General features: G+C 40.2%; 1 protein-coding gene across 6 annotated transcripts; it reads right to left on the bottom strand.

The window, feature by feature from the left end:
• Window positions 1–666: 666 nt before the first annotated feature.
• Window positions 667–17,604, bottom strand: fkbp15b (FKBP prolyl isomerase family member 15b). Of its 6 annotated transcripts, none has more exons than XM_041068497.1 (31): window positions 17,568–17,604; window positions 17,343–17,457; window positions 13,297–13,400; window positions 13,142–13,202; window positions 12,918–12,987; window positions 12,756–12,830; window positions 11,468–11,566; window positions 11,196–11,345; window positions 11,005–11,073; window positions 10,532–10,675; window positions 10,146–10,300; window positions 9,574–9,622; window positions 9,363–9,479; window positions 9,140–9,224; window positions 8,933–9,012; window positions 8,766–8,853; window positions 8,111–8,220; window positions 7,909–8,007; window positions 7,668–7,762; window positions 7,385–7,487; window positions 6,541–6,573; window positions 5,929–6,100; window positions 5,623–5,759; window positions 5,387–5,542; window positions 5,087–5,239; window positions 4,484–4,576; window positions 4,208–4,303; window positions 3,066–3,173; window positions 2,288–2,895; window positions 1,405–1,513; window positions 667–1,179 (listed from the first exon to the last, which is right to left on the bottom strand). In XM_041068497.1, the coding sequence occupies exons 1-31, from the start codon at window positions 17,587–17,589 to the stop codon at window positions 1,102–1,104; spliced, it is 3,633 nt and encodes a 1,210-aa protein (XP_040924431.1). In that variant the 5' UTR covers window positions 17,590–17,604; the 3' UTR covers window positions 667–1,101. The 6 variants fall into 6 exon arrangements, with proteins under 6 accessions (XP_040924431.1, XP_040924433.1, XP_040924432.1 ...); XM_041068499.1 differs by having other exon boundaries at window positions 9,363–9,434; XM_041068498.1 differs by lacking the exon at window positions 6,541–6,573.
• Window positions 17,605–19,060: the final 1,456 nt, after the last annotated feature.

Genomic DNA, 19,060 nt, shown 5'->3' with positions numbered 1-19,060 from the left:
AGCTGCGGATCCAACCATTCTGCCTGCATCCAGTCCCTGGTCCTACCATCCTGCCTGTGCTCTGTTGTTGCTTGTTTTTGCTTGTTGCTGTGCTTTTCTATCTCTCTATCCTCTCACCCCAACCGGTCGAGGCAGATGGCCGCCCACATCCAGTCTGGTTCTGCTGGAGGTTTCTTCCTCGTTAGAGAGGGAGTTTTTCCTCTCCACTGTTGCTGTCAAATTAAATGCTTGCTGTATGTGGGATTTGTTGGGTTTAGTTGTGTGAGGTATTAAACCTTACTTTGTAAAGTGCCTTGAAATAACTTTGTTGTGACTTGGCGCTATATAAATAAAATTGAATTGAATTGAATTGAATCCCTTGTCCATGAATGTCTTATTCTTGTTCCAGTAGCCCACTTCTGGGCCAGGTGTGACTTGTATGTTTGTATCTCTTGCGTAAAGAGGTACGCAGATAGCATTAAGATATCCACACATTTTTACACCAGTTCTTCTTTTGTAATTCAATTGAATTCATTAATCTCCTCACACCTGGATCAAGACATCCTTCGTAGGAGCTTCAGAAACATGAAAGCAAAGAGGATTCAGGAATAGAATTTTAATAATTTATACAATGTGCCTAAAACAAAAATGAAATTAAAACTCTGGTCTAAAGAGAAGAGACAGTAGGAAGTTTTCATGATTTATTTTCTGGAATTAACTTCAGGTTAGCAAAATTGTGTAAAGGTTCTATTGTCAAATACCAAACTAATATTTAAAAACATCTACTGTATCAGCATACTGAGGACAGGATTACAACTGATTCAACAGACCTGCTACATTACTATATGTAAAAATTTGGTATTAAACCACATCACCACATTTTACATGATTAATGTAAAAGATCAATTGCAATTCACCTGTGACTTACAAGCTTTGTACTTCAACAGAATTAGAGCCTCAGATCCAGCAATCAGTCGTCAGGATACAGGCTGGCTGAGCGCTCCGTCCAAACAAATTACTCATCAGGTGCGTTTACTAGTCCACACATGGTGGCGCAGACAGCTGGTCAAACACCTGCTGCTACTGCTTTAACTGGTACTGTAATTATATATGGAAAATCTCTTAGTTCATCCAGTCAAGGTCATCATCATCCTCATCATCGCCAAATAGAGGGGCAGGTGGTGGATGGCCCTTCATGTTCTAGATATAAATGAGAGGGAGAGAGAACATGAGCGCTGTTCTTATAATGATCTTATACCTGACTTCCAAAGATACAAGGATTTTAATAGAACTAGTACAGTGTATTAGTAAAACATCACATTTGACTTAACGCTCAAAAAAAACACTGAGTGGCTAGAGTGGGTGGGGTGGATGACGTGATACTCAATCAGATCGGAGAGCTTGACGCAGCAGTTTCTTTCTTACCATCTCCTCCTCATCTTCCTCCTCAGTGGGGGCTGTAGACGGTCTGGCAGGAGCTGTGGTCTGGAAAAATGGCTCTTCAGAATTTTCCCCCACCATTCCCTCAGTCAACCTGAGAGAATAGCAGAAATAGTAGTGTCAGTAGGATGAGAACAAAATAGAATAGACAAGGAAAGAGAAAAGTGTAACAGGTATAAAGGCAACAAAAAACAATAGTTTAGACCTAGAGTTAGTTTGAACAGGTCAGTAGAAATTGGAGTTAAATTAAATATATTATCACATCACCTAAGGCAGGGGTGTCAAAGTGATGCAGATGAGGGCCACTGTCCTGCTGGTTTTCCACCTCTCCCTGCCCCGGCTTCTACTGATTACCTTGGCCAGGTGTGGTCAGTCAATGACAAGCTGGAAAAGCCAACTGACACACCTGATCAAGGTAATCAGCAGAGAGAGCGGAAAAAACCAGCAGGGACACCGGCCCTCGAGGACCAGAGCTCGACACGTGACCTACGTTGTGACAACACTCACGTATCCAAAAAGTAGATAAAAAAACAACACCTAATATAAGATCTTAGTTCAGTTAAGATAACAGCATTTATGTGTAGCCAGGAACAGGATTATTGGTTCATATAAGGGAAGAAATTAGAGTCAGGCATCTATGAAAGGTGGTTTATCTGAAAAAGAGAAATCATTTTGAGCTGTAACATAGACCCAAAAGAGTTAAAAAGGGAAAAACATGTTAGAAGAGACAACAGTCAGGCAGATCAACAAATACAGAGCGCTCAGAACTACGGTTATCGTCCCCAGCCATGGTGGACAACAAAGCCCCCATGACAAAGAGCAAGTCAGGTTGTAATAGGGTAAATTAAATTAAGTTATACAGACTTACCCTGTGTCCTCAACTGGGTTGTTCTGAGGTGCATTCGGTGGGGGAGGTGGGTTGGCCGGGGGGCCGAAGGCAGCAATCACTTCCTCTACATGCTTGTTGTCCAAACTCTCTGTTGCCACGTTGCTGTTAATTGAAACATCTGCTTCTGAAATTGTTTCCTGTCCATTCACAGGTGGCAAGTTGTTATCAGGTTCATCATCTGGATCTGCAGACCTGCAGGAGTCTCTCTCCTCTGTGGAGGTCTCAGAGACATCGTGTTGTGGTTGCTCTTCCTGCCTCACACATTCTGCTGCCGCTGTCTCCTGAGGCGTTGATTCAAGTGTTGAATTTGTAGGATGACCACTGACCTGTTGTGACTCGGCCTGGCCGTCTGACTCCGTCTCTACCTCCAGGTTTACCCGGGTCTCACCGGCTGGAACCACATGCATTCCCTTCCTCTGTTGTTCCTCGTTGATTTCTCTCTCGTTACGCTCCTTCTCATTTTTATAAACATTATTCTCTGTTTGCAATAGATTATCACTTTTTTCTCCATCCTCTTGTTTTCTGTAATCTTCTTCCTTACTTACTGAAGATTTGGTTGAGCTCCGGAGCAGCTGTAAAGTTACATTCTGGAGAAAAATATCTGTGAATGTACAATTCAGCAAAACATACAAATGCTTGGTGCTACAGTTATTGAAAATCTCTTTATTTCCATAAATTTGCAGGTCAAGTCACTTATTATTTGATTACACATTACCAACTAAAACTGCTGTGGCATTTGTGTGTTGAACCAACTTACTTTAATAGTGGTGACAATCACACTCAGTACATCATGGCCACTGTAAGATTCACTAAGTTCAAACTCTCCTCGCAGAGAATGAAACACTCCATTCATCACACGCTTCACCTGCAAACACAGCTGGGCTCAGTTTTGTTGCCAGAAAAAAAATAAGCCAATTTTCCAGTAAAACAAACTCAGCAGTCAAGTTAAAACTCTGATCTCAGCTGTAATACACACAACATTAATGATAAATGGTCCACATTTATACACCCTTTCGAGATCCAAAGCACTTTACATTAGCTTCTTATTCACCCATGCACTCCCACATTCACACACTAGCAGCAGCTGCCATGCACAGACTCGTCTGAAACAGCTTAAAACGACAACCTTGCGGTTAGAGGACGATCTCCCTACCACCTGCGCCATAGCCGTCCCACTGCCATCACATTGATGGGGCACTAACTGATTTCTGAAGTTTAGCCACGCCCTCTCCCCTCCTATCCCATTTCTGCAGCGTCACCATTCATCATATTTAGTTTACGTGTAATCCTTACTTTCGGCAGAATTGGCACTAAGTGATTGTATCTTCGAACTGCAGCATTGCAACAATATGTGCATGTTTAGATCGGGTTTTTTGACCAGTGTTAGTGATTTAGCATTTATACAGTTCAAAGAGCAGTCACTAATTTAAAGAAGCAGAGAAGGTGGCAACATTAGCAGCTGTGTGTAATTTCAAATAGTTTAAACAGATTAGATTAATAGCAAATTAGGTGGGGCACATTTTTTGGTCATCAAAATTGTCAAAGAAGTGTCGCCTAATGCAGAAAACCCTTGTGGCTGTCAATCTGCTTCAAAATTGATGAACAGAACGTGTGAGGAGATTAGGTAGTGATCAGCACATTTGTCTCTTATAGCCAAGCTCAAATTCTACTGTTCTGCAGAAACAAGACGAGAGGGCTGGGGAGCATGCAGCTCAGATCTTCTGCTATGGTGAACAAAAACTCTCAAGAAATTAGTTATTGCCCCTTTAACAGAAAGGAATGGCATATTGCAAACAGTTACAGAGAAGTCCAAGCTGAAAAGCTTAGTTGCATGCCAAGATAAAAGGGCCATGGTTTGGTACGCACATAATGAACATCTGCTTTAATGTGCATGCTTACCTCTGCTGCAGTGTCACCTGAACTGTTCTGCTGTCCAGCCTCTGCTTTTTCTAGCTTCTCCCTTAAAGTTAGTGCTTCTTGCGTCAAGTCTGCGCACTTTAAGAGAAACATACAGTGACTGTGTGTGTGTGTGTGTGTGTGTGTGTGTGTGTGTGTGTGTGTGTGTGTGTGTATATGTAATATATTGTCTTACAAAATTAATCTAAAGCAACACGATTAACGAGTGCATTCTGGTTGTTTTTCTGGCATGTTGAAGTGATGACTTGTCATCCTTACTTTTTCCTGAAGGGCCTGCAATTCGTCGGCCTGCCCATGCTGTTGTAGTAATCTCTGCTCTTCTGACTTTCTTGATTGCTTCAAAAGCAAAAACTAAGGAGAATGAAGAAAGTTGTTTAGCATTCATTTATTAATTTGCGATTCATTTCATAAACAAAAAATCAAAAATATTTTCTGCTCAAATCTGTTGGTAAAAAACAGTAATGCTGGTGTCCTGCCTGGTCTACCACTTAAAAAGATGTGATCTGATAAATGTGAGTGGCTGTGTCAGCGAGGGCTGTTCTGTTAGAATAGAAAGAAGTGATATAAATCAACGCAGCGTATACCTGTTAAGTGTCTATTTTGGTTTATCTAACTAACAACACATAAAAAAATGAGTCTAAAATCAGAAAAGGGCTGTTTTCCCCCCTTTTGGTTTTGAAAACCAAAGGTTTAAAGAAATGCGGTCATTCTCTTTTTTTAATTGAAAGGAAATGTTTTTATGCACCTTTAGTTTCAATATTACAGGAGCCAAAGGTGTCAAATGTGACTTCCTCCCAAGTCAGCAAAGGAGCAACAAGCTTACGTGGCTCCACTAAAGGAGCACATAGATAGATCTTGTACCTTCTCCTGTAACTGGGTGAGCTCATCCTGCAGTGCATCTCTCTGCCTGGCAAGTTCAGCCAGCTCTCTGGTGTGCTGCTCACTGGCAGAAGCCAACATCTGCTCACACTTTGCTTTCCAGTCCTCTTCCAGCTCTTCCTGAATCTGGCACAACTGCAACACACATGGAAAATAACATGAAACCACACATGTCCTAAAAGGACATACATGGTCATAAAATGACTCCACAACATTTACCGGCCCAGCAGCATTAATTGCATTGCACAACATTCCTTGCTGAGCACAGGTTTGGGATCCAACCTGTTCTGATGCAGCACTGTTGGTGCTGGTCCTGGCCTTGCGAAGTTGAGCTTGAAGATTGTTCAGTTCCTGCTGGCTGTTCTTGCGGAACTCCTCCAGTTCCTCATACCAACGCTGGCGCTCCGCATGCCATTTCTTCTTCCTTTCCAAAGCTGACTAATTGGGGTGGGGATGCAACACCATCAAAAACATTTCAAAAACATTTGTCTGACAGAGGGGAAAACAAGTGTCCTCACTCTTTCCAGGCCCTCTTTGTCAGTCTTCAGGTCTTGTAGATCTTCTTCCAAGTTGTTGACTTTTAACTCAATCTCTTTCCGTCTTTGCTTTTCTAAGCGGTACTGAACTTGAGTTCTCTCTGAGGCCTCCTTCAATTCTGAAACAAATACCAGTGTGTCAACATTTGTTTTAACATGTGTTGCACAATATAAACAAAAGTAAAAACTGAGGCTTAGGGAACAGCTGCTACCTTGTTATTATTATTATTATTATTTAAGGAAAAAGGAAGTGGTAAATTCCAATAAAAAAATAAGAGCAACACAAACCTCCCAGCTGTTTTTCCAAAGACATGATGTGTTGGCACTGGCTTGCACTGTCCTGTACCACTGAGTTCAGTTTACTCTGCAGCTCTATGGACTTCTGCTGGTGAGCTGACGCTTCTAGCTGCAGCTGAGACAGCCGGGTCACAGTTGAGGCCAACTCCTCTGTCAGACGAACCTGAAGAAGACACGGGAGGACGTGGCAAATAAGAAACATACAGCCTACAGTACGAGTGACACTCAAACACGAGAGTGCAAATACAGTGACAGCCTGGGTGAATGAAACTCATGCTGGTGGTGTGAGCAGGATGGCCCTGTCAAAGGAAAATAGTGAGTGATGGCTGATGCAAGAAAGGAAAAAGTTAGTCAAAATGCCAATGACATAAAACAGATATTTACAGTAGCAGCAGCTAGACCTGGGTCAAAGAGTTCTACTGTTCTCACACTGTGTCACACAGGACAAACAATTATCATCAAACTTCAATTAAAGCAGGGGTCAGAGTTTAGTTACTACTGTTGGTGACACCTTTTTCATTTGTTTGCTCAAAACATGAGCAGAATAATAGAATACCTTTTCTCAACCAAGTGTAGTGGCAGTACACGGAAAAACAGTCTCACCTGGTCAGAGCCTAGGTCCTGAGGCAGTGCATGCTGAGAAGAGAGAGCAGTAAATGCTACATTTTCCTCGAAGCAGCACAGCCACGCAAATAACCAGATAAGCATTCAGTGAAAAAAGAAGCCTCAAAAAACAAAAAATAAACGTTGACTACAAGTCAAATTGTATTTGTAGCAATAAAGAGATGAGATTTTCATATGTAACAGACTGGCTGAAGTCAACAGCCAGGAACTGATCCACTTGCAAACAGCAACTAAGAAGGCTACACATCAGAAGAAAAAAACAGCAGTTTTGTTTCAGGGAGGTAAAGCATGATGCAGTGACTGCAACCAAGGGATTTGTAAGTACATGTATTTGTAAGTGAATTTTGCCTTCTCAGGTGGCATGTGTGTTGGTGACCTTTATTTGTTTTTAGTATTGTCCTGTAGGTATCCATTTTGTACCAGCCTAAGTTTTAAAGTGGTGGAAAAGAGGTTTACACTATGTAGTCAAAAACCCAAATTTTTCCAGAACAGGTCATTAGTGTCGCTACTTGTGTCTTTTTGTTGAGCTGTTGGTTGTAACACTCCCCCAGGTCCTAAAAGTGTGTGAGTTGGACAGACCCACAGACCCCCAACACCTTGGCATCAGGTGGCCCAATCAGCAAAATACTCACCTATAATGCAGCCCGAGGGTACTGTATCAACCCTCATACATATGCACACACACCAACTCTAAGACTCGAGCTCTGGTTATGTACTGTTCATCATTTTCACAACTGATTAGGATTATTCTATACACAGCAATCATACCTGCGACTATGTAAACACGCAAGTAGACTTTTGACCCTTAGTTGTTCCCACTCACCTTATCCTGCTCTGCTTGCAGTACTCTGGCCTGGCTCTGTTCATTAGATGACTTCAGGGAGTCATTCCTTTGTTCCAGCATCAGGTTACTCTGCTCCATGTGCCTGTGCAAACGCAGTGGATCCACACAGCGTCCAACTCAAATTTATAGAATGTAAATGAGATACCGACAACTCCAATCTACAGCTTCTCACAAGGTCATGCAGTTTTTACAAAGCAGTCGGTATTGTTTTTATTATTTTAACAAGTTTGATTTAGATTAATTGTGAATGATGTGAACTCACCTCTGGTTTTGATTTATGAGCTCTCCAATCTTATGATTTTGCTCTTCAATGCGAGCACTCTTTTCAAAAACCTCTTTTTTTAAACATTCATTTTCCTAAAAACAGAATTAGATACCTTTTAAGAAATTGTTTACTTGTTAACACTAAAAGAATTCAACACCTAATGTGTATTACACATTACAGAAGAAGAAAATATAAAAATTAACAGGGTCTGCAGTAACTGTAGTGTCTAGGTGTGTACCTGGACAATTCTTTGAATGTTGTGGACAATCATGGAGGTTTCCATCGACATACTCGACACACCCATGTGAAACGATCCATGTCTCTGAAGGTCATCTACCTGTTAAATAGAGCAAGAACCAAACGTATGCCATTCCTGTTAGAGGTACTTAATGAACAAATGGGTGGAATTAAACAATTCTTGACTAGACTGAATGCAGAACCTTTTTGGTCAGTTGATCCAAGTTGTCAGACACTTTTCCAACAGCTAACCGGATCTCTGTGTTATGTTGTCGAGCCTCAGAAATCATAAAGGAAGTAACATCAGTAGAGCCTTAGGAAGAAAACATGATCTGTTTGAGCACTTTATCTCTCTTGAAACAAGAAAAGAATCCACTGAAGCTGTGTAACTCCCACGTGCACACACTAGCTAAACTTTACTCTTTTGTGGTCTGCCATGTGCCTTTCCAACTTTGACTGAGAATCCTTACAGCTTTCAGTATAGTTTAAGCCAGGGGTCTCAAACTGAGGTCCTCGAGGGCCGCTGTCCTGTTGTTTTTCCAGCTCTCGCTGCTCCAGCGTCATGCTAATTACCTTGACCAGTTGTGTTCCTTCAACAAAGAACTAGTAAAGCCAAATGACACATCTGATCAAGGTAATTAGAAGAGAGTTGGAAAACCAACACGGACAGTGCCCTCATAAACACCTGCGATTTACAGTGAGTGATGATTGATACAATGTTTACTGACTCCTCTTACAGTAAGTAAAGCGGCAGTGATATCAAAGCTACTCTTATTTGGGAATAGATCAGAGAACTGATGACTGATGACTCATGTCCTAATGCTAAACTTCCTTCTTACAGAAATAAAACACACTTACTCACGCAGGAGACAGTTTGTGCAGGGTACACCTGGCCAATAGGCTGCAGCTGAGATGGTGTTGCCGGGGTCTGTGTGTAGGAGTAAGGCTAAGAAACAACACAATGCACTGATTATATTTTCTCTATTTGTTGATAATATGCTTATAAAAATACTGAACAAGTTTACCTGAAATGCATGGCTCCTGCCTGTTAGCACTGGCTGTGGGGCCACACTAGTAACAACAGGAACTACAGCTGAAGGTGAAGCTGAGTGATAATGAGGATGCGCATTCTTTAAATTCTCAAGAACTTATAGAGCATACTTTACATCATACATGCCTTTTTATTCGAAGTGGCAGTAAAGGCACTTGTAAGAAAAGCGAGGGAAGCTCACCTTGAGCTGAAGTTGGCGCCTCAGTGGAGATTAGCGGTGGTAAGGGAGCTGCGGCTCGATGCTTAGCTGTGCTGCCACTGATGTCCTATAGATCAACCAAGCCAGAACCTCAGCATTCTGAGAAAACAACATTTTGCTACCTCTAGCTCTTCTGAAATACTGCATTTGCTACACTAATTCCTGGAAATAGAGTGGTCGATATACACCAGAGAGCAGTCACTACCTCATGCTCAGAGTCACTGGAATCAGGCTGGCTGGCCACTCCTGTCAGGAAAGGCAACATGGGTTGGCCCATCTTTGCCATGCGAGAGATTAACTTGGCTTTAGTAGCGTCTGGATTCTGACATTCATTAAATTGAAATAACACAACAGGTAAGAAAAATACCTTAAAACAAAAAGGTTTTGTTATTCAGAAAAAGATAATGGGTGCTTACTGTGAGCTGTTCACTTAGAGAGTTTGACTTTGCATAAAGTGAGTGGTCTCTAGATAGACAAAAAGAAAAACATTTAACAACCAGAGCCAAGAGCCTTTGGGCCCATATTCCATGGAAAAGAAAAGACTGAGAGCCGCAAATACTTTTTAACATTTAAAATGAAGACAACACTTTATATATTGTTTTTTTTATCTTTGTATAACAACTATAGCGTGTTGCTAATGAAATCCATGAAGTGCTACTGTCATGGTGTGAATGATTTTATATTGGTTCTAAGGATTTATTTATTAACAGGATTGTGTGTTTTAATTGTGGAATGTAACTTGTAATAAATGCATGTTTTTAATTGAAATATATAGAATTTTTTCCAAACCATGAGGAGACGGACCGTTACCCCGAATGCATTGCAATGTAAAGACTTACCAAGAGCAGAATTTATGCACGAATAACAAAATATATAATATTAAGCCTAGTTCTGTGAATTGTTGACATTTGTGTATCTGAAGTGACAGTAATTTAACACGGCATACAAATCTTAATAGCAAAGTTTAAATTCACTTTATTTATTTTACCCTGGCGTTCCTTGACCTGAGGAGATCGTCTGCACTGAAGGTTCTGGAGCCAGATTCTCCACACTGGGGGCCGGTGAAGGAATGGGGGAGGGAGCAGCGGAGTCTCTGGATCTGGCACTGGCCTGATCCGAGCAACTGTCTTTAGAAAGCTTCACCTAAAAGAATAAAATAAGCAGGAAAGGTTTTTACAGTTGAGCAGCCATAAGGGTAAGTCATGTCAAATGTTTAAAAAATTGTTTCAAGGTTCAAGGTTTTATTTCAATTTAAGACAGATCATAGTGCTACAACGATGACAGACACAAAAAACACAAGACAACACATTCTTAAAAGAAAAATACAACGAAAGCTTTATGTCAGATTGGAAGCAGATGAGAAATAACTGTTACCCGTCGAAGCTCAATTTCAAAAATAAGTGTGCTGTTAGCTGGGATGCAGTTTGGGACTCCCTTAGAGCCATAAGCTAGGTTCGGTGGGACGATTAGGATACGACTGCCTGCCTTCTTCATGCCCACCATCCCTTCCTCCCAGCCCTGATTACACAGGAAACAAGAAAAGGAAATGATCACAATGAGCAACAGAGCCACTTATGTTTTAGGCTGCTAATTGGACCTAATAGTTACATTATTTAAATGAGGCCATGTGCTTTGGCAAAAGGAAAAAGAATACTTCATAGCATCTAGCCTGATAGCCAAAGGTTCTTTTCTCATCAAACCAAGTTGACTTCTCTCTTGTAGTTTTGAAGTTAAGCTGCTGACATTTCCTTGCATTTGCTACAAATGTTTGAATGTCCACAAAAGGTTATTCAATGCCGTGGAGGTTCTCCTGTAAGCATTTCATGCTTTTCTTTTCTCCAACTTACTTTTACTACTTTTCCAGTTCCGATTTTCAGTCGTAGGAGCTTTTCTTTTTCATGGTTCGAATCAAACACCTGAAATAAAATGTACAATTGCAAGAGTATTACATAACATACATAAAACATACATAACATAAAATGTGAAGGAACTGGAGATAAATAATAAATTTAAATAAATATCACTTGACGCGCATGACCTGTCCAAATGTGTGGTTTTGCAGGAGCCATCCTGTGTAGACCACCTCCACAAAATCTCCATTGTCTACACTTTGGCCCTCCCCAAGGGTAATATCCTGAACCACCACAGTATCAAAGGGGGCTGTGCTGTTAGCTTTTGCCAAACATACCTAACGCAGAAAAGGAACAACATTTTCAGCAAAGAATATTTGACACAACATAAATATAACATAGGCTAAATATATGTGAACGTCGGACCCAGTCAGAAACAATGATCACGTGTGTCACACACCTCTTTACAGAAGTTAGATGAAACTTTCTTGGACTCAAACATTAGGGACCAGTTTTGTCTCTGGTCATCGTAAAAAGTGCAGTAATTGTTTGGCTGAACCTGCAGAAGAGACAGAATAGCATCAATAATCTATTTATTTGAACAGCAACATCCTTTCAGTTGATCCTTTCACATGTCATCTCACGTTTTTGTTTACAAAAATAAAAAACAAATGTTACATATAAAAAAGCAGAACCTATCATCACTGCTAATCAATGTAATTACACTTAATATACAATCAATTCTTTGTATACAGGCAGCTTCACATAGCGAGTCTCTAAATGTGAAGCCTCAAGAATAACAAAAATTGCTAAATATCCTCAGATGTCACCTACAAAGAAACATCAGTCATAAACAGTAAAACAACATTACTGTATACAACCGAAATCAAACATCAAACATAGCTTAACTTTTTGACTAAACTCACCAAAAGTGGTTTAATGCTAAGAACCTACAAAAAACAAGGACAACATAGTCCCTAACAAGTAACTACTACTAACAGGATGAATAAAAGCATAGGTTCACTTTAAACTGTTAAACAGGGTACAGTAACAGTTAAAGAAAATAAAGATAATGACAGTAGTAAAGGTTTAAGAATATACTTTCGCTAATAACAATTTAACCATGTAAAATGAACTTTCACAAAAATGTTGTGTATTGAGTGATCAACCCACCCAGACAAACTTTCCTATGCTTCATCGGCAGATGAAGCCATCACACAGATAACTTAACAATCATTTATTATTATATATTAATTATATGAACAAAGAGTGGAGTTTTGGACACATGACGTGTGGATTAAGACCATAGGTCCTATTTGCTCCAGTACAAAAAAATAGTCCCAAATACATATCAGGTGTTGAATCAACACTAGCTGATTTCTCTCTATACACATACACAATTGTATAACAATTCTTAAATCCAAACTCATCTCTTTCTTAAACCATCAGAAATATCAAACACTCAATTCCTCTAAAGTATGAATGCATCAAAAGAATGATGAAACCTACATTCACACAGTTGACACAGTTCAGGCCTTGAGGAAATGTTCAACATAAGTTACTGTGACGAAGTTAAGGAGAACAACAATGTGAAATGTTGGATCATAGGGTTTTGTAACTATGGCGAGGTTTGTCATTTAATTTCCTCAAAATGTAACACAAGAGCTATGCCATTTTAGCCTCTGTCAGAATAATTACACCAGTAAACATCAGTTAAGAATTCAATTTGTCCAAAAGTCTCCACTCACCGTGAAAACAAAACCTGCATGGATCTTGGCAACGGTCACTTGTTTCTGTTGGCTCATGTACAAAAGCAGCTTGTACTGCAGAAAGGAAGAGGTGCATTATTCATAAAAATCAAAAGTCAAACCAACAATCCGAAGCAAGTGACTTATTAGCAAAGCCTCAACCTCTTTTGTTGTATGGTTACCCAGAACGGCTACTCCCAGCTTTCCTTGCTTCACATACTGTCCGTTATTACTGCACAAAACAATAATTTACATGTTGTTAAGCATTTTAAAAGAAGTTCCTAAAGACTAAATATTTTCTGTTTGCATACTCTGTGTTTAAATATATGTAAAAAATGCCTCCATTAAAGTAAAAATGCCTTTTTTATATTAAAACAGATCCTTACTATCTGAAGGCTTGGACTGCTGTGGCATACAGCACAGATGGTAAAGCTGGTTTCTGTACAACTTGTGGGAGCAAACAGACAAAAAGATAGAATTATGCCAGCCTCCATCACAGCAAAGTCCAAAGAAATGTTCCTCTCCGGTGAGGCGGCGTTACCTGGGTTGGAGCTTTTTCTGGGTTGTTTTGGGGCTGTGTACTGGAATGACTCGTTCCCCTGATCAGTTTCATGGTCTAGTCCAAACAGGGAGGCCAACTTGGCCCTGCAGGTAAACAAATATGTAAATATGTATCTGTTATATGTTCCTATTTCGAATGGTTATCTAGAGCGTTACTACAAATGTCCCAACTATTAATTAGTCTAATGGCTGTGAAGAGGAACGCCTGCACTGGGGTTTTAACAGTGTTGTTTGGAGTTGTTGGGATGGGAGGGGTTGTCCATGATGGATGTTGGTCTTACCAACATCCTAAATGTCTCTGTCCATACTGATCCCTGCCATCCCAGAACATAACAGCAGAGACACCACCACAGTGTAAAATGCAGGTGGAGGTGATTTTGACCCTTTCTTTATAGGGAGTTTGTATTATTAGTCCAGATAAAGATATTGTAGCTATATTTCGATCTACATGATGTGCTTTCTATTAGTTAATGCTGTTATAATATTTAATGATGTTACTTTATATCTTTTATTAATTTTGAGTAATTAATATTTCCCTCTTCATCAGAAAGAAGTTCAGAAGAACCCTGAATAACCATTTTACGAAGTTGCTCTTTCTCAGTGGACATTGAGCTTAGTAGACATCAAAGCTGTCAAGTACAAAATGTCTAAGGATTAAACATCATTAATGTTTTACTACACAATTACACACTGCAACGTCATTAAGATAATGATATCTTAACGCTTATACAAACCTGCACCAACATTTCTAAAAGGCTCTTTTGGCTTCAAAGCCAAAAAACAAATATAACAGCTGCTTCTTACTGACCCCTGGAACTCCTTCCATTGGTAATCACTCGCATCTCTCAGAAAAGACATACTGAAAGCCTGTAGCGTGTCTTCTCCAACATTAAAGAACAAGGATGAGGAGCTAAAGTCTGTTAGCATTTGTGACGCAAAAGTCTTTCAGTGCGATTTCCAACACTTTTGTCCAGAGTTACCCATAATCTCGTTCACTATTACAGCCATCCCATTGTGGTACATTCAACAGCATAACAAAAGAACAAACTGAGGAGTCCACCTTACTGCTGGGCCTCCAATGAGTAGAATAGGATTGTAGCACATGCCTTAGCAACATGGTCATCTAACAAGTAGCATGTGAGAGGAATTAGGTACTGTGACACTCCCCTGGGCTGGAAAGGGGAGTGTTACTGTGGCCGATCTGGACAAGCTTGAGAGGAGCTTTCTTTATGAAAGACTAGTAAGATACTACTGAGGGTAGAGGTAGTGTACAGCATGTGAACTCCCACAGCATGCTTCACTTCACACTTAGATGACAGTACTGGTTCTAGTGGACAGCCTATGTATGACTGGCTAGAAACTTAATGCTCCTTGGCACAACATCATCTTAAACTGTTACAAAACAAAGTTTCAGTTGTTTGTAAAATTGACATATTTTGCATATTTACATAAGTCGTCTGATACAATATATCGATCATTATGAAGCAAGGTAGAATTACCTTCATTTCATCTACCATCATTTTGTTATTTCATACATTCGTTCATTCATACATGTTCTTTAGAGATGACTTCATTTGTTTTAAAATGCTTTAAAATTGGTTTACTGGGTTATTTTTACCATTAATTAACTGTTAATTTAAATTAAAGATCGAAAGTGTAAAAAGAAGAAGCTTCGGTGCAGTGTTGCAGTGTTATCAAACGTAGCAAATGTTACATACATATATTATTCAACAGATATATCCATATTATTACTATTATTATCTTCTACTACGAATATTAATTTGCGTACTTTGAATGAACTTTACCCGGTAGATGAGCACGGTAACCCTGGCTTGGCTAAATGACAGTAAGCTAGTTAGCTTTTAGGCGTAGTTTGCTCTGCCAACCTACCCTCCAGTCGGCGACAAGAAGTCTCCCTCTTCATCGTCTCCGCCGAACATCTTTTAAAGCCTGAACTGTTTTCTTTTTAAATTAAATAATTGCAATGCAAGTGAGATAGCTATTTTCCATGAGCACTTTTTGGGGCTATTGCTTCCTGTTCCTGTTGTGGAATCAGCTGATTTTCCACCTGATCCAACGTTCATCAGCGCCAGCTGCCACAGGGTGGCGCACATTCAGTTACTATTATGACCTCTTGTTTCTGTCTCAGGGAGCAGAATGTGGCTGCAGACATAGAAACGGGCCAGAATGGCAGCCAGCTCAAAAAACGGAAGCTTAATACAGAGGACACGAAGTGTGGACTTCGTACGGGAAGTATTGTTTAGTTGCTTGTGTAGTTTGACAGTAAGATATATAAGTACTTTACGAACAATTATCTAGTCATAAAATTAGATCATTTTGTATTTCTGATAAACTACCAAAAGTAAGGGAATTTCTATATCTTTAGCAATATTATTTTGGTGTTTTCTTTTTTTATTTATGGAAATATTTTTGGAAAAGTTGTTGGCTTTGCCCTGTTCCTTGAGGTAGAGGTTTACCAATACCTAATACATAATAGAGTCAGAGCATCACACTAAGTGAGTTTTCATTTTAAATTTCTTCAGACTCGTACAGTAGTGCTTGTGTCATAATTGTGAAAGAGTGAACAGAAAAGATAGATATCAGCACAGGGGACAGTTGCTGAGGTCAAACACTATATATTAATCATATATAGGGTTAAAACCTTGTTCTAATTATTTATTATTACTATTATATTACTATTTATTAATGATTTTTAATTAGTTTGTAAAAGACGTTTGATAATCCTGGTGCATTTGCTGAGTGGTCGCCACTATGGTTCTCCCCATAAGCATCCTCAACACCAGAAGTTTTTGTATCATATTTACCACATGACCTTCTTCCATTGCTCCAAAGTCAAATCGTTTTCTTAAGGCTACACAGCTGTTCAGTCCCAATCCCTTGAGTTCCCTTCGCATTGTGCATGTGGAAACTTTCACTATTACACATAGCCCTGAGTTCTACTGTTGTTTTTCTTAATTTTGATTTCACCAAACATTTAAGTGATCGCCGATCACGATCATTCAGGATTTATTTCTTCTGGTCCATGCAATAATTATCCAATAGGGGGCTCATACCTATTTGCTTAGTTAAATCCAGGTGGTGACTTCTGTTGGCCAGGCAGTATATCTACAGTAGGTCTCCAGTTGTGCTTGGGGTGGTCTGATGCCTGTCTGCTGAAAGCTGAAGATCAAGCTGCTGTTAACACTATGCCAGTCATTGCTGTGGCTGCATGTGTGGCATGTGGCTACACTGGTCGCTTTTATTTTGATTTCAAGGCGAGGATTACAGCAGAAGATTGACACTGACATGATCATCAGATCAATCCTGGCTCCATGGGCGTGTGAGTTAGATAATGGGATGGTTAAGCTACCTGGGTCTGGTGTTGTGTCTCACTACAAGGTTAGTAAAGCTGTAAAATTACATTAGTGAGACAGACATTGGTGCATGATCAGTGCCACTTGTGAAAGCCAGGATGATGGGAGGAGCACGGCTGCTCCACAGAGTCCAGCGAGTAGTAAGAGAAAACCTGGTAGCCAAGGAGCCCACATACCTTCAGCTTTGGAAGGGCAGGCATTGCAATCTAAGCCACCCACACAGAACCCCCCAGGCAGAGCTGCAGCAGCCACAGAGACGACACTGGGAGGTCAGAATGGACCACTGTCAGGTCATCGATCTAGACTGCACTACCACACACACTTCCACAAACATCAGGGCCACTCAGGGCCCACTGCACCTCTAGAGCCGTGGCCCACCCTCCCCAATCAGGGAGAAGCAGGGGACAGTAGGAAAGGCACCCCAGGGCCATGCAGTCCAGCTTGAATGTAAGCGTAGAGAGCACTTTACCAATAGAGTGGTGATGTGTCTCACGTGTCTTGACAGTGTCCCAGAGCCGTAGATCTCTATTGTGTAGTTAAAACTGTGTGGTGATCTTCTCTGCTGGGACCGGTGGGTGAGGCCACAGCTGGCCCCCACCTCCAGGCCCCAATAAAAGAGCCCACACCCTGGCCCGTATGTGTATGAGCTTACTGTAGGTATGAGGCATCCTGAAGGACTGTCAGTTCCCTGAAGGGGTCCAGCAGACAGCCATCGATGCGACGGCTTTGTCCACTGGTTCCCCAGAGAGGCAGCTTCCAGAGTAGATCTATATTTGATATAATATGAAATCATATGATATGATTGATCTATACGTTTCTGTGTTACAGCTAATACATAAATGAAGGCAATCATACGTCATCCATACATCAATTATACCTCTCCTGAGAGAATACTGCATTTCTGGCCCCCTTGGCTGTTCTGTTGCCTTGTCCCCTGGTACACACCAATGGTCAGAAGAGGGTTTTCACTTTGCTTGGCTCATAGTATGTAATCTCTCCTGACGGATCTGAAACCTGCTGTGCTGAACAGTGATGGAAACACGGCTCCTGAAGTATATGCACATCAGACTGGTAAGCTCTTTACCTCTAGCTGACACGTCCTGCTTCGCCGATGTTTCCAAGTTTCGTTTGCCTTCTGCAACCATGTCCAATGCTATAGATTCAGGACTATGGCATACTGAGACATACTGGGCCAGAGAGAATATGTCATTCTTTCATGAAGAGAAAGTCTCCCAGCAGGCATTTCAACGTTAAGTCAGCTGAATCAACGTCATAATTATGGTTCAATAACCATTGGATTATGTGTTGATTTTGAAAGATGAATCAACGTTATTTCAATGTCTTGCTGTCAATGTTACAGCATTAAATGTTGTTTTAGCGTTACCTCAACATCACAAAAACAACTGACGTTATTTCAGCCATGTTGGTAGAATACAAGCTGTGTGTACCTCTGACTGTTTCAGATTTGAGCATGCTTTGTGATAATGACCTGATTTTGCTTTACGCAGATGTATGCAGAAGACGAATAAAGCAGTTGAATGTCAAATTGTTGTAAAATTGAATGTGAAATTATTTAGCTAGAATTTGTTTCCAGACAACAGATGATAATGAAGGAAGCTGAAGCTTTGCTCAAATTAATAAAACATATGTGGATATGTCCAAACAGTAAAACAATACAGTAAAGGAAACATTAAGAGAAAATGAAGCATTTTGTGTTGCAGACAACTGCTAGAGACCTTGTAATGTGAAGGCAAATTTGGACTTATTTTGAATATCAGCCTTTCAAGGACTTGCAGTCTTTTCTGCTTAGATGACAATAATTCAATCCAAACATAAACAACTAAGTCATTGTGTAATGCTTTTATTATTAGGGGTTTGGGAAATATTTATTAAAATGTCAATCTAATAATAATTATAGTTATTACAAATTGGTAGAAAAACGAACAACATACCTATGCAATGTGAGGAAAACATGTACTGTACTATACATACATGTAGAGTAAAAATCCAAGAGTGGCACTGACCGTTCACATACAGCATCCCCCTAGTTTTGTGGCTTTGAGTCCATCTGCAGGTGGAGAGCAGTGGTGTTCATATTGCTGTGAGATTCAGATTGTTGTACACTGTACTAATTAGTTTGTTCCTTCAGTTAAATAAGCATCTCTTCTGTTATGAACTTTCTGGAATACTCCAGGGAAGTGTTTTTAGGAGGTGTTAATTCAATTCAATTCAATTCAATTCAATTTGATTTATATAGCGCCAAATCACAACAAAGTTATTTCAAGGCACTTTACAAAGTAAGGTTTAAAACCTCACACAACTAAACCCAACAAATCCCACATACAGCAAGCATTTAATTTGACAGCAACA

This window comes from Betta splendens, chromosome 19 (genome assembly GCF_900634795.4).
Source record: "Betta splendens chromosome 19, fBetSpl5.4, whole genome shotgun sequence".
NCBI classification, from domain to species: domain Eukaryota; kingdom Metazoa; phylum Chordata; class Actinopteri; order Anabantiformes; family Osphronemidae; genus Betta; species Betta splendens.
The sequence above is the reverse complement of the archived record's forward strand: the minus strand, read 5'-3'. Positions and strand labels throughout refer to the sequence as shown.

Bases quoted from the DNA above. Each gene is read 5' to 3' on its own strand.
- fkbp15b (XM_041068497.1), bottom strand. From the start codon at position 17,589: ATGCAGTATTCTCTCAGGAGAG. The intron at 11,074-11,195 runs GTCATGCGCGTC...ATTTTATTTCAG, and splicing joins AAAACCACACATTTGGACAG to GTGTTTGATTCGAACCATGA. The intron at 9,480-9,573 runs GTAAGCACCCAT...AATGAATGTCAG, and splicing joins CTCTAAGTGAACAGCTCACA to AATCCAGACGCTACTAAAGC.